The sequence below is a fragment of the Protopterus annectens genome, chromosome 6.part0, assembly GCF_019279795.1.
Source record: "Protopterus annectens isolate FY-2018-M chromosome 6.part0, PAN1.0, whole genome shotgun sequence".
NCBI classification, from domain to species: Eukaryota; Metazoa; Chordata; order Ceratodontiformes; family Protopteridae; genus Protopterus; species Protopterus annectens.
In genome coordinates this window covers 1,579,451,301-1,579,466,014 of record NC_056737.1, presented here as the reverse complement: position 1 = coordinate 1,579,466,014, position 14,714 = coordinate 1,579,451,301, and the positions used below count along the sequence as shown (strand labels likewise).

The window sequence follows — 14,714 nt, the reverse complement described above, 5'->3', positions numbered from 1 at the left end:
TTTGTTATCAAATACCTTGAGTTTTTCACCTATGGAATCCAAGTTCGTGGTAAGGTCCCTGTAATATTTGGGATTCCCAAAATTCATAAAAATCTGGACAACCCCCCTATGAGAGCTTTGGTAGATGGGAGGTCGTCGATGACACATCCATGTGCTCGACTGATTGACAACATCCTTTCTAAATACATTAAAAACATCCCAGTCATCTGTAAAGATTCCTGGTCTTTCCTTACTAACATAAATAAAATTGCATTTGACAACCTTTGCAATTTTCTTACAATAGATGTAGTCGATCTCTACACCTCAATTCCACATATTGAGGCTACTGAGTGGATTAGTTTACTGATGGTAGACCTAGGGGCCACGAAAAATGAAGTCGATATAGTCACTGAGATCTTGGACATTATCCTAACATCCAACTTTTTTATTTTCGACAAACAATATTACCTTCAAAAACAAGGTATAGCTATGAGGTCCCCATGTGGGGCCAGTGTAGCTAACATGTTCAATGCCTACTGGGAAAAACACTTTGTCTTAAACAATAACACATTCCAGCACCAACTTATCTATTACACCAGGTACCTGGACGACATTTTCATCCTTTTTAAAGGTGATGAAAATGAAGCATTAGAACTAGTTGAATATTTTAACAGCACCACTAGTTTTTTCAGGTTCACATCTCACTTCTCCACATCAGAGATCGACTACCTTGATGTTAAGCTTGAGAAGGATACAGACATCGGCTCCTATATTTCATCTATTTATAGGAAGCCCACATATTGTAATTCATTTCTCCACTTCTCAAGTTTCCATCCATATAAACAGAAGCGATCTATAGTGAAGGGACAGCTTATAAGGGCAGCCAGGATGTGTAGTTCCAACCTTTACTTTGAGCAGGAATGTGTAACATTGAAGGAAATGTTCATGAATCGTGACTACCCATTGTCCATGGTGGATGACCTTATACAAGAAGTCCAAAACAAGAGATCTACAGGTTTTTACAAACCTTTATTGTTCAGGGACTTAACACCTTTATTGGTTGACAGCACTAGCCATACGGTAACTAGCTCAAATGTAAGTCAGGATATTCTACCTGACACAATAAGTAGGGAAGCGGCTCATAAGTATTCTATCAGTTTCATCACTACATTTAGTACTAGTTCGTATCAAGTATGGTCCATCATATGTAAGAACTGGCATTTTATTAGAAGTAATGTGCAGCTACTTCAAAAATTAGGTAATAACCCTTCAGTAGTATACAGGAGGGGTAATAACCTAAAAAGACTCCTTGAAAGATCTAGTGACTATGAACCAACCTCGAGGCAGGTGGGTTCATTTATTTGTGGATTCTGTAACTGGTGTAAATTTCTGAGAACAGGGAACACATTCACCATTAGGAGTAAAAAATATTTTATTAATTACAAAATAAACTTTGAGACTAAATCTATTGTCTATTTAGCTATTTGCGACTGTTGTCCGGCGTTTTACATCAGAAAAACAGATCGCAAATTAAAAGAGAGAATATACCAGCATATCTATGCCATCAGGAAAAACAATACTGAAAACGCTTTAGCAAAGCATGTTTATAACCATTCTGGTCACAGTTTTCATTTTCTGGGCATAGACCATGTCCCACATAACATTAGAGGTGGCCCAACCTCTTTGGTTTTAGAAACCAGAGAACTAGAATGGCAACTAAAACTTAATGCATTCTGTGCCCCTGGTCTGAATGAGAATTGTAATATTTCTTGTATCTTAAAACTTAAAAGTTTTTTGAGATGAGACATCTATACCTACTTGGTTATACTGTTTATAAAAGTCCATCACACTTTGAGTGTTTTTCCTTATATCTTATCTAGTGGGACATTAAATTGAGGCACTTATAGTATTGTCTTTATTTTAACAAAGCCTGCTAGTGTTTTATAAATGTATAACTTACATGTTCTTATAAGATATAAGAGGTAATTTCTAGTAACGGCTAAGACAGTTTTCTCATTCCATCTGTTTACAACATATTTTTTATATTTTTAAGAGTGCCACACTTTTTAAATGTAGAGAACATCTTTTTGGACTAGTCTGTCATCAAACACATTAATCACACCTCGTATTACACCAATTATAAAATGGTGGGGACTTATTGGGTCATTTTTTAATGGCATTTTTAATGGCAATTTTTTCTAACAAATAGTTAAAAATTTCTTTAACAACAAGTCTTATTTTTAAATGTAAGTATTTTGTGAGGAAAACCCTTCCTCTCATGTTGTTACAGTTTGTGTGTGCATACAACTTTTAGGGTTTAAACTGGAAGTGACGTTTCTTGGTGACATCACTTCTTTTAAAAGCTGGTATTTTTGGCACTAATTTTGTGTTTTACTCTGATGAAGCTCACGTTTTTACAGGAGCGAAAACGCTTGATGTATTTATGTCAATAAACCTGCATTAAGGAACTACCTTAGTGGACATACTTTTTTGTAACGGACTCTGGTAACAGTTGGCTTCTATTTGCTTCGTCCAACCTGTGGTAAACGGTTTAATTTGCATTAAAAAAAACAACCAAGCAAACAATAAATCTACTTTTCTGCAGGGGGGCAAGCCTCCCTGCACCCCCACACCCCTTATTTTAATATTCTCACTCCAAGATCGCACTACAGTGAGGAAAAGGGAATATTCCCTTATCTGCACCATAGTATGATCTCCGCAACAGTCATTTCCCCACGACTCCCTCTAGCTGCAGGCATACTTCCGTGAAAGTGCTTTTTCGGTAAAAAGCACTTTCACGGAAGTATGCCCGTCTGTTTGTGCTTCAGTGAAAAGTTTCTTCGGGGATCAGTATTGATCTTATATATATATATATATATATATATATATATATATATATATATATATAAATATATATATATATATATATATATATATATATATATATATATATATATATATCTATAGAGTGAGAGAGAGTGAGAGAGAGAGGGGCAGCTTTTTGAGCCAAGGAAAGAATTAAACTATCGTAGTAGGCATTCATACTTAGTCTAAACACTCGGCTGAATAATAGGAAATTTATTAGATAATTCATTTTTGGGTCTCTCCCTCCTGCTGCTGTCTACCATCAGCTATGTCTAAGAGACTGTCTTCAGCCTTCTGCACTGATATCCTATAACTTGTCTATCTTACCAGTCTTGGGCTGTATCCCCATAGCAGAAGAAATCCTTATGGGTAGAGAAGAAATCAGGGTTATCTGGAAAGGGAAAGGTACCATCTTGAGAGCTATGAAGAACTTTTTAGCATGCTGTATCCTCTGTCCCGTCTCAGTACACAACGTACATACAGTCACACATTCACCATCAGTCTTCACTGTAGAAATACAGCTTTAAGTTAAAAATCCCAGTCTTGCACTGAGATAAGTGCATCAGTACAAACACGTTGCACTCTTTATCTCCCCAGCCAGTTCCTCAGGGACCAAGCATGCTAGTAGGGCAATAATTTGTTTCCACCCTGCAGCTGACCATCAGTGCCACCAGCTCCTCTCTTTGCTCACCGGGCCTATCAGACCCATCTTAGCCTCCCCTGAGCTCAACTCGAGTCACACCCAGGGAAGGTGAGGAGATCAAAGGTAGAGGTGCAGCATCATACTGCTGCTATGGAATGTGGCCTAACTCCCACCATCCTTCAGCAGCCTTGTGAGCTCTAGAATTGCTGTCTTTGTGAGGTAGATGTATTCTTACAGCGCAGACCTTGCAAGTCTCTAATGCTACTATTGAAGTGAGCATAGGCTGCATCTCTCTCTCCAGGATGGATGAGTTAGTGGGTTGGTCTCTCACTTCCATCATCCCATGTGTAGCCACTCCATCACCTGTGTTGCTAATCAAATGCAGATTGTCTGGGGAGCAGGAAGGTTTTCTTCCTCTGTGACATGGAGACACTAATAGAGCAATAATTTTTAATGTGTAGAATAGTTATTCATCTAGCCCCTGCAACAACAAAGAACTTTCTTGTCTAGATATTCTATATGAAGCAGATTAGCTTTTACTTCCTAATTTCTTCTTAGTCAGCCTGTTAGTTCAAGAATCAGCAACAAAGCCAAAAAAGAGTACTAAGGTTATAAATTAGCTTCTTATAATCATCAGAGTTGTACCAGAACACTGGAAATTTAAGGGGAGACAGAAAAAAATATAAGCCAAAATTAAGGATATCCCAGAAAATCAGTGACAATTGATAGCTATTCACATCTAACAGAAACAGTACATATTTAAACATGAAAACTGAATAAGGTAAGAATGGAGCAAAGGGTGCTAATTTTGTTCAGTTTTTGCATCTTTAGGAGGTGGCAATCTTATATGAAGGTGCAGAAAGGACTGAGAATTTTGTAACCTTCAATGACTTATTATGTTACTAGAACTGGATCATTTACTGAGCCTTTTTTAAATTGTTGTAATATACTCCGTAATTTAAGAATGCCTGTAAATATTTAAAATATCTTTACACCAATGATGTACAAAAACAGTACTTACTTTATCATTCCCTCACGGATCCTTTTGTACTGCTCTTTACTCAGATTCCTGAAAATGTTACTGTTATGCTGGAAGTAAAAGAAACAACAGACAATATATTACACTTATCTAATTCAAAACTACATCCACTGCTGTTAAATTTAGGCAGTCACTCATTTACTGATTCACTACTTGTGCATCCACCGTTAGGTTTCCTTGAAAATACAGTCAAGTTGAGCAGCTGAAAGGAAAGTGAAAGAAAGAATAAAAAGCGAGAGCCCATTAACAAATAGCTTAACAGTATGAAGGAGATATGTGAAGAGAAAAGGAGGGCCTGAAAAGTAGCGAGCAGCAATCATCTTTTCTAATCTATGTTTAGAAATAACAAACCAAAATGGTGGTTGTTGGAGATTATAACTAAATAAATAATTTCTAGTTTAATTATATCAAAGACTTAACTGCTTCCTTATTTGAGCAAGGCTGACAGAAACATGCCGTGAATGTAACGGTGTGAGCTGTTACTATATGGTGTCATTGAAAACAAGGGTAACATAGCTGTCATATAATCAAAAATCAATATTTTTACCAAGAAAAAATCAGAACAAAAATGTTTGCTAAGTCAAAATAGAAAAAGGGCAAGAAGGTTGTTGCATGAAGCTCCAACTTACCATTTGATAACTAGCCAATGATAAAAGAAAATAACATAAAGGATACCTCAGGAAACAAACTCAAACATTCCACATGAAGAAGGTGCAAACTATTTCTCTAGCACGAGTAACTCCCTACATAGTATACCTGCTGCACCTGCCAATTTATGAAGGGAAAGCTGCATGTGAAATAAGTGGACCCAGCAACAGAATCACACCCTAAAAAGTGTCAAATGTCCCCCTTTAAATATACAAGTAACACTGTAAGTGGGGGGCACTGTGGTGTAGCGGATAGTGTTGTTGCCTCACAGCAAGAAGTTCCCCAGTTCGATTCTCAGCTGGGGTGTCTTCTGTGCACAGTCTGCATGTCCTCCCTGTGTTCACATTGGTTTCCTCCAGGTGCTCTGGTTTCCTCCCACATTCCAAAGACATGCAGTAGGTGGATTGGACACTCTAAATTGGCCATAGGTGTGAGTGTGTGGTGTAGAAGAACTACTGTAGCAGGGCTAGCCACCCAGTGGTGTAAACTTTGGCTCTAGATGATTGTCACTATGAAGGGGCACGCCAACCCCATGTGCAAAAATGGGAAAAAGGATGGACTGTCTAACAAGTGCTCAGTGATGCAGTGCAAATAAAAGAAATATGAGCCCTCATATATCTAACACCATTGGATGACATGAGGAATATGCTGATATCCTGGGAGTAAACAAAAATGGAGCCATATGTAAAAAAGTGACAGCATTCCTCTTCATTCAGGCTAGCAAGATATTATCACTGTTGTATGCTATTTTATTCATTCATTCATACTCTGTTATCTGTTTTATCTAGTTTAGAGTCATAGGGGACCCAGAACCTACTGCCAGCACTCATTGGGTATAGGAAGAGAAAACAATTCTAGAGGCTAAGAAAAAGAAAATCCCATTAAATGCTTAATTGAACTTTAAACAAGATAATCTTGTTTTAGATAATGATTTTATGCTGATATACCCTTTGATTTTATTGCCACTCTGAAGTTGTCTCCACCCAAGGCAAAGCTGCCAGGGATTGCTAAATATTAAATTTTGAGAGGTTTATCCACCAATGTGATCCCAGACAAACCCATTTAGTTAGTAGAAAAGAATGGAATATAGGTCCAACTCTTGGGCTGTTTGGGTTTGTAGTTGTAACTAAAGTGCTCTTCACTTCACAAGAAGTCTTGGATTTGTAAAATCACCTCCTTGTCTTGTTCAGAGGCATATAGCAGACTGGTTGCTCTTAAGATGCTGTTCAGTCATGGGCATCTATCCATTTTTAATGATGTTTAATAATGTATCATCTTCAGTATTTCTTAAACAAATGATGAAGTATCAGAAGTCCCTTTTTTATATGAATTAGTCAATACACAAGCATTGATGAAAAAATGATAATTTGATTTGTTGTGATTGTTATCCATAGCTGAAATATTCCCATGACCATTATCATTTTTCAAATATCTGTTGTCTCGATCATGACAAGACCTCAGTCTTCTATCATATATGTGGACAGTTAGTCTGCCAAAGTATTTGTTTTGTTTGGGGTATGATTATTTTTAGAATTTCTCAGAGTCATTCTGTTCAATACATATCCTTTACAATATCTGTGTTTTATAAAACAGTGAGCTGAAGTGGGCCATGTCTCACTAACCAACCTAAGGTACTATTTGATCCAGCTGTGCTTACAATTTCTGCAGTATTTTCTGTATATTACTGAGGTACTCACTCTATCTTTCCAGCGGTTAATAAAATCATTTAGGTACACCACCACATACAAATCTTTCAGAATGTTTCCATAATTCTTAAAAAATGACAGGTACAGAACTCACACCAGATGGTAATCTGTTATACAAAAACAAACCTCTGTGTGCATTAAGGGTTATTTATTCCTTATGATCATCGTCAAACAATATCTATCAATAAAGAAGCATCATACCAGTTTTGGGAACACATTAGATCTACTATTTATCACAACCTTTCAATTTTCCAGTCTTACTAATGGCATTCTTTCACATTTGCAACTTGCTCTACAGTTAGCTTCTAATCACTAGAAAAAAACACAAATTGAATTGCCCCTCTTTAGTACTACAACAGTATGTCTAGTCTATTCATTGCGCTTCATGTGACCAATATTCTTTTCGTCTTTCTAAGCTTTCTAACTATTAGTTCTCTCTTTTGAAAAAATCTGGATCCTCTAAAATAAAGCTTTCATGCCACAACATACACCTATTTCGTCCTGAAATATGTGGCACTTCTACAGATTTTAATTCATTTAACACAGGCTTTATCCATATAAGGTTTAAAACAAACTTCAATATAACTAGTTCCTCCCATCTAAAGAAGGACCTTCTCTTTTCACCACAAGTAATGTTAACTGTTCCTTTTGCCTTTTATAACATGTGATAGTCATAATCTGGCCCAGTACTTGTAAACACTCTCCAGCTCCATTGTATCAGTCTCCATGTAATTTCTTTTGTCACAAAAAATCAACATAAATGTTTTTTACATTTATTTAAAATGAAAAAAAACTGGCAAGTACTTTATCTTTGAAAATTGCTTTGGTATTCTGTTCTTGAAAATAATTGTATTTACTCTTTTTATTTTGGACCACATTTAAACACAATAAACTTATTATGTATCTTCCAGCTTCCAACAATGGTGATATTTTCCTTATTCAGAGTTACACTTTTGTGGGCTATGATCTTCATTCTCACAGCAGTAACATATTTTACTTTATTGTTTATCTGAATGACTTTTAGCTTTATATACTGCATCACCCAGAGACTCCCTATGCTGTGGAACAAAATCCCGGTACATGTGAGGCAGAGCACCTCGCTGGCCTTGTTCAAGAGGAATCTTGACCAATGGATGGGGGATTGCAGATATACCCCAGGGATTACTTCAGTGTCACTGCTTGACAGAGGCACAGCAAAATAATAGGCATAGTTTTATTCAAACTAAAGGGGTGGCGAAAGCCAAATAACTATGGGCTAGGCTTATAAATGCCCTTGGGCAGATAGCCTAGTATGAACCTATGAACCTATGAACCTATCAACAGATACTACACGCTTTCTCAACTTTTGAGTATCCCACTCTCTCTCTTTCTCTCTAGGTCTTGCTCTGCCATTCCCATACTAAACCCAGTTTAAAATGATTTGGGGGTTGCTAAACAAAATTCAGATAACAGCTTTATTTCACAAACTTCACTGTGAATATCAATTAAGAAAATATTTCCTAGTATTTCATTCAAATTCACATCAAACTCACAGCTCAATACCTGCTGATTTAAGTTGACTCCATTCATAGTTTTACTTTTGTTGACCTTTTGCTGTAGTCATTAAAACAAAATCTTTCACTGCTATCAGCAGATGTATGGTAAAATTGTCACTTTAACATTTCAGTAATTTGCTTGTAGTTTTTATCTTTTTAGTGGCTTAACCAAGTTCCACTTGATTCAACCCACAAAAAGAAAATTATATTACTGATGCTTTCTGCCTTTGATGAGTACTGTATTACTTTATTATCTGACCGCTGCACTAATCCACACATACCTCTTACCTTGCAGCCTGTCTCACTTTTATGGATGCTCTGTGTTGCAACTATACTAGATAGCAAAGGTCAGTATATAGGTTCATAGGTAAGTACTAGGCTAGCTGCCATTGAAGGCCATTTTTCCGTCAAAGGTGAGAATCAAACCTTGTACCTAGTGTCTGTGAGGTAAACACTTTAAACATTATGCCAATCCTTAACCCTCCCACATATGCCACACCCTTTTCTTCCATCTGTCTCAGTAATTTTCACAATCTCCTATTGATCTGTACTGTTGCTGTACCATTGCCTATGGCAATGTCTTTTAAGAGAAACAATATGGCTGACTCAAGAAACCACTTTTGTAGATAGCGGTATTGTAGAAGTACGCCAAAACGCCAAAACATTACAAATATACAAAGCAAATATTTGCACAGTCATAGTTTATCAGGTGGTGTACAATTAAATAGTGTGTCCTATTTAAATCTTCAATGAATCACATCGTGGAAATTTAAAAATCAATGTACCTATCCATGTCTTTAATACAAGTTTCAAGGAGACTGACTTATTCAAACCTGGTGTCTGAAATTTTATAAGGTATAATATTCCATGAACTGTGTATGACTTATTACATCACCACCATAATTAGCAGAAGAGAAGCTGTTATGGAAACTGTAGGCATGTAAGTGTCCCAACATATCTTTGTTCGAACTATCTCTGTTACTTGTATGAAAAATATAAGGGGTAAAAATTACCATGAGAATGTAAGTCTAGGCTTCTTAAGATCTTCATAGATCAATAACCTAGCAAGTAACTATGAACCTACAAATGCTGTGTAAGTCATGCAGAATACAACATATATCACAAAGTGAGAATTGTAATCTGCATAATGAAATGCATAATTAAATGCCACAAAATGTTTCTTTGTGACCAAGTGCATGAATTCATCATAGACATTGATCAGCTATTCATAAGGTGGTTCATAAATATGCCATGAACTCTGTATGATTTATTACATCACCGCCATGAGTAATAGATTGGATGACTGTTAAAACCTGAAATCAGGTGTAGCACCATGTAGCACAGTATACTTTGGCCTCAGCTTTCTTTTTAACCTCAGAAGCATCTTTAAAATTTCTGTTACATTTTCTGCTATAAAATGCTGTGTAGATTATGCAAAACACTGAATAATGCATACTGTGTCTATTGCGCTCTGCATAATAAAATGCCTTAAATGTGTCTTTGTGAAGAAGTATGGGGATTCATCAGAGACGCTGATCAGATTGCAGCTGACACCAAAATATACTGGGCTATATGTATCCCTCCTGCTAATTCTCCATACATGGTTTGCTTGATCATTGTTAATGTATACTGCTTCATGTTTATAAAGCTGCTAAAAACATTCTGTTTTTTTTTTTCATACCAATTGTTTTAATGTCAGTAGATGCTACCCTAACAACACAATATTTGCAAATGTAGTGGCTACTGCTGTTCCTATGGCAATAGCAACAACTTGAAGAAAGGTTTTATTTTAAACATTATATTAATTTTCTTAATGTGAAAAGTATTTATATGCTTGTTAGTAAAATTGTTAATTTCAATAAGGTGCTATCTGACAGCCTCAGCATTTATGCCATTTAGTATAACTAAAACCAGTTTTTGTAACAGTCCATGAACTTACATACATAAATAATATAAAATGTAACTATTCCCATGGAAAGAACTTCTAATGTTTACCAGAAACACCTCTAAGATCTTTTCTAAGAAAAGTAAAACAGTATCTGTTACCTACTCTCGGACAGCTACTGTATGTCACACTGGGGAAGCCTACTTGTTTCCAAAGGCATGTGGTAACATGGCAGTCCTTGAAATTCCCAGAAGTATGCATACAGTGTGCAAGTTACTGAGGGTGTGTGCGTGTGTGTGTGTGAGAGAGAGACAGAGCAAATATATGGTCATCCTGGCACAGATTATTCTTTCTAATGTACTTTAACTGCTGCAAGTAACCCATCTTGCTCTTTCAGACAATCTAGGATTTGAGATGCTAGTATAAAGTTTAGTTTCATTAGTATGGCTGCCCCCCCTTTTCCTGGGTGAATGTGTGAATTAATGGAATGCAAATCGTAACTTTTTGTAGATAATTTATTATTTTCTTTTTGTGACTTGTGTGTTTTCTGAACATGTTTCTAAGTCAGATTACTAAATGAAAAGTCAGTGAGGCATAACACGGCAAAAGAAGGACCAATTCCATAACAGAATCAGAAGATTGTATTTTGTCCCCTTGCCTATCTGGGTGGATAGTACAGGAGTTTTTGCTAAGGCTACAGTTCGCGGAGGAGACAGGGAGCTCATCCATTTGCAGACAAGATAAACATTGACATTTATTGCATGCTAAGTGTATACCAGGACTACGGCAATGCCATAACACAACTTCTAAACCACTGATGGATAATGTTTTGCCACCAGATGACTCTCACATTTGCCAATGATATGACTATAGAAGCTGTGAAGCATTTTAAAATTCCTGCAAGAAAATTAACTAAATTTGAAAACACCATCAAGCTATGATTTTTAATAGCTAATTTTGTAATGTGGCATTACCAATTATAGGATCAAAAATTGTGTAAGAAACTCAATAGAAGTTTGACTATTTAAACCCAATCCAATAACATTATTTAATTTTTATTGCCTGTGGGATTTCAGTAACAGCAGTTCATTTGTGCAATTCCCTTCTCTAAAACTTCTCTCTAACTTCTGCAGAACCATAAACTTAAATACATCCTCATTTTGTTTTTTATCTTAAGTTTACAATATGTCTTTGGAACTTGAAAAGAGATTGTAGCATCTGGTGAAAATCCATATGGACATATGAAGAGTGTATAGATTCTCAGTTAGTAGCTAACTTCGAAGTACTGCAGGAAAGTACAGTTGTGTATACTTACCCATAAATGTAAATGTTGGAGTGTATTCACTGTTGCAGTCATCACCCTTGGGTTATCCTGCCAGGGGTAGCCCTCAGTTGGCCCGAATACCAGAGGCTTAGTATTTCTGCGTTGGTTGCTGTCACTCCAGGACTGACATCAGGTTTGGCGTACTTCTACAATACCGCCATCTACAAAAGTGGTTTCTTGAGTCAGCCATATTGTTTCTCTTAAAAGACATTGCCATAGTGGTATAAAATCAGGCAGCTGATGCCATTACATCAGTTTTTCTTGCCCCAAATGTCAGGAGCCCCCAAATAGAGAGCTAGGTTATGATGGAAGAAAACCACCAGCAGAAAGTAAATATCAAATAGCACTGGAATGAGTGAGTAAGAGAGAGGGAGAGAGTAAGAGACAAGTGGGATGGAGGGTGGGAAACCAGGACTGCAACAGTGAATTCACTCGAACATCTACATTTATGGTAAGTGTACACAACTGTACTATGTTCTTCATGTTTCACTGTTACAGTCATCACCCTTGGGTTGATTCCCAAAGCTGAAGTAAAGGGTGGAGGCAGTCAAGAATTGTTTGGGCTGGCTAGTATGACCTGCAGGACTGCGGTTTCAAAGCCTGCCCTGGATTTGGAAAAAATAGGCAGGTGGTAATGCTTGGTGAAGGTATGAACAGAACTCCATGTTGCAGCCTCCAGGATGTCCCTGGTAGGGACCCCTCTGAGAAAAGCTGCAGAGGTGGATGCAGCCCTAGTGGAATGTGTATTGACCCCCTGTGGGGGTGGTTTCCTATGGTGTTTGTAACAGAAATGGATACAGTGTGCAATCCATTTGGAAATGGTTTGTTTGGATATGGCCTTGCCCTCTTCCCCTGCTGCAAAGCTGACTGGTAACTGGTCAGTTTTCCTAAAAGGCTTAGTCCTATACAGGTAGAATCTGAGCTGTCTGTGTACATCTAAAGAGTGCAGGATCCTTTCCCCCTTATTTTGAGGCTTAGGGAAAAAGGTGAGCAAATGAACAGATTGACTGAGAGCCACACTGGACACCACCTTAGGCATGAAGGTTGGGTTAGTCCTGAGGGAGACCCTGTCAGCATGAAAAATGATGAAAGGTTCCACAGCCATGAGAGCTTGTAGCTCAGACACTCTTCTAGCTGAAGTGATAGCCAGAAGCAAGGTTGTTTTCCAAGAGAGAAATTTTAACTCTGCTGAAGTTGCAGGCTCAAAGGGTGGTAGCATGAGCTTTTCCAACACAAAGTTAAGGTCCCAAGCAGGGGTGGGGGCTCTTCAGGGGGGCCTTAAGTTGTTAGCCACTCTAAGAAACTGCTTGAGGAGAAGGCGAGAAAAGAGAGGTGGCTCAGTGCTGTAATGAGAAGAGATGGCAGAGGCATGAAATTTAATAGAAGAGAAGGATAGGTCCATGTGAAGTAGGTCTGCTAGGTAATCCAGGATAAGAGGTAAGGAAGGCTGTGCTGGTTCAGCTCCTTTAGCCTGGATCCAGGAGCAATACCTTTTCCACTTGTCAGCATAGGATTTTCTAGTGCTGGGATGTCTGGCTTCACATATAATATCCAGGACTTGCTTGCGTAGGCTGGCCACTGGAGGAGAGGTCAAGGAATAAGTCAGGCTGCCAGGTTCAGGGTCTGCAATTGTGGATGCAAGAATTCTCCTTTCTGCTGGGTCAGGAGAGTAGGGATCTGAGGGAGGTGCCATGGAGCCAACAGTGACAGACTGTGCAGTAGTGGGTACCAATGTTGGTGTGGCCAGTCTGAGGCAATCAGGATTGCTCTTGGCTTTTTCTCCCTTATTTTGAGTAGTACCCTTGAAAGAAGAGGTAGAGGGGAAAATGCATAGATCAAGAGGTTTACCCACTGGAAGGATAGGGCATCCACTTTCCAGGCATTGCTGTGAGTTTCCCTGGTGCAGAATTTGCTGAGCTGGTGGATGTTGTGGGAGGCAAATAGGTCCACCTTCAGGGTACCCCATTTCCAGGTTACGAGGCTGATGGTGTTTTGGTTTAATTGCCACTCATGTGGGTCTAGGAGATTTTTGCTTAAGTTGTCTGCCAGAGAGTTTTGGTTGCCTGGCAGGACATGTGCTAGCTAGCAGGTGAATTTGCATGACTGAAGCTGTGTGCCAAAGGGTCATGGCTAGCCTGCAGAGTGGGTAAGAGTGAGTTCCTCCCTGCTTGTTGATGTACCACATCATTGTGGTGTTGTCTGTTTTGATTAAGAGAGGCACCAGAGAGAGAAGGGGTCTGATAGCTGCCAGAGCATGCTGAACAGCTAGCATCTCTTTTTGGTTGGTGTGCAGATGTATTTGATTTGGGCTCCAGTGGCCCTGAATGCACCTGTCATCCAGGTGTGCACCCCAGGCATAGTCTGATGCATCTGTGGTTAGGGTCTGGGTGGCATGGGATTGTGAAAAAGGAAGGCCCTTGTTGTGGTTGCATGCTGCTGCCCACCAAAGAAAATCTTTCCTTAGACAAGGTATCATAGGTATGATAGTTTCCAGGTCCTGAGAATGTTGACACCAAAGGCTTTTTAAGTACCACTGAGGTTTCCTCATATGCAGTCTGGCATATGAAATTAGTAGAATGCAGGAAGCCATGAACCCTAGAGCTTGCAGGATTTTCCTTGTGGATAACTGGGTTCTGGTGGCTAGTTGAGTGAAGTAGCCTGTCAAGTAGGCTTGTTTTTCTGGAGTAAGAAATGCCATCTGGGATGCTGTGTCCAGGCTTGCTCCCAGGAATACAATTTTTTGACTGGGGACTAGTTTGGATTTCTTTTCATTTATAGTGTACCCCAATGAGATCAGTAGGTCCTTTACAAAAGTCAGGTGCTGAAACAGCTTTTCCTGACTGTCTGCCTGAATCAGGCAGTCGTCCAAGTAGGGGTAAATGTGAATATTTCTTTGTCTGCAAAAAGCAATGGCTGGAGCCAGGCATTTTGTGAAGATTCTGGGAGCAGTGGATAAGCCAAAGGGAAGTGCAGAGAACTGATAGTGCATAGATCCTGCCCTGAAATGTAAATATTTCCTGCAGGAGTCCCTGATTGGGATGTGCAGATATGCCTCTTTTAGGTCTAGGGTGGCTAACCAAGCATCTTTGG

The 14,714-nt window shown here is 38.5% G+C and overlaps 1 protein-coding gene across 1 annotated transcript in view; it reads right to left on the bottom strand.

Annotated features, from left to right (window-relative positions):
* LOC122804009 (high affinity cGMP-specific 3',5'-cyclic phosphodiesterase 9A-like) overlaps positions 1–14,714 on the bottom strand; it is a 708,135-nt gene that overhangs the window by 189,708 nt on the left and 503,713 nt on the right. The window contains exon 10 of the mRNA XM_044073690.1: positions 4,509–4,576. Coding sequence (XP_043929625.1) covers positions 4,509–4,576 — 68 coding nt within the window. The remainder of the gene's footprint in view (positions 1–4,508; positions 4,577–14,714) is intronic.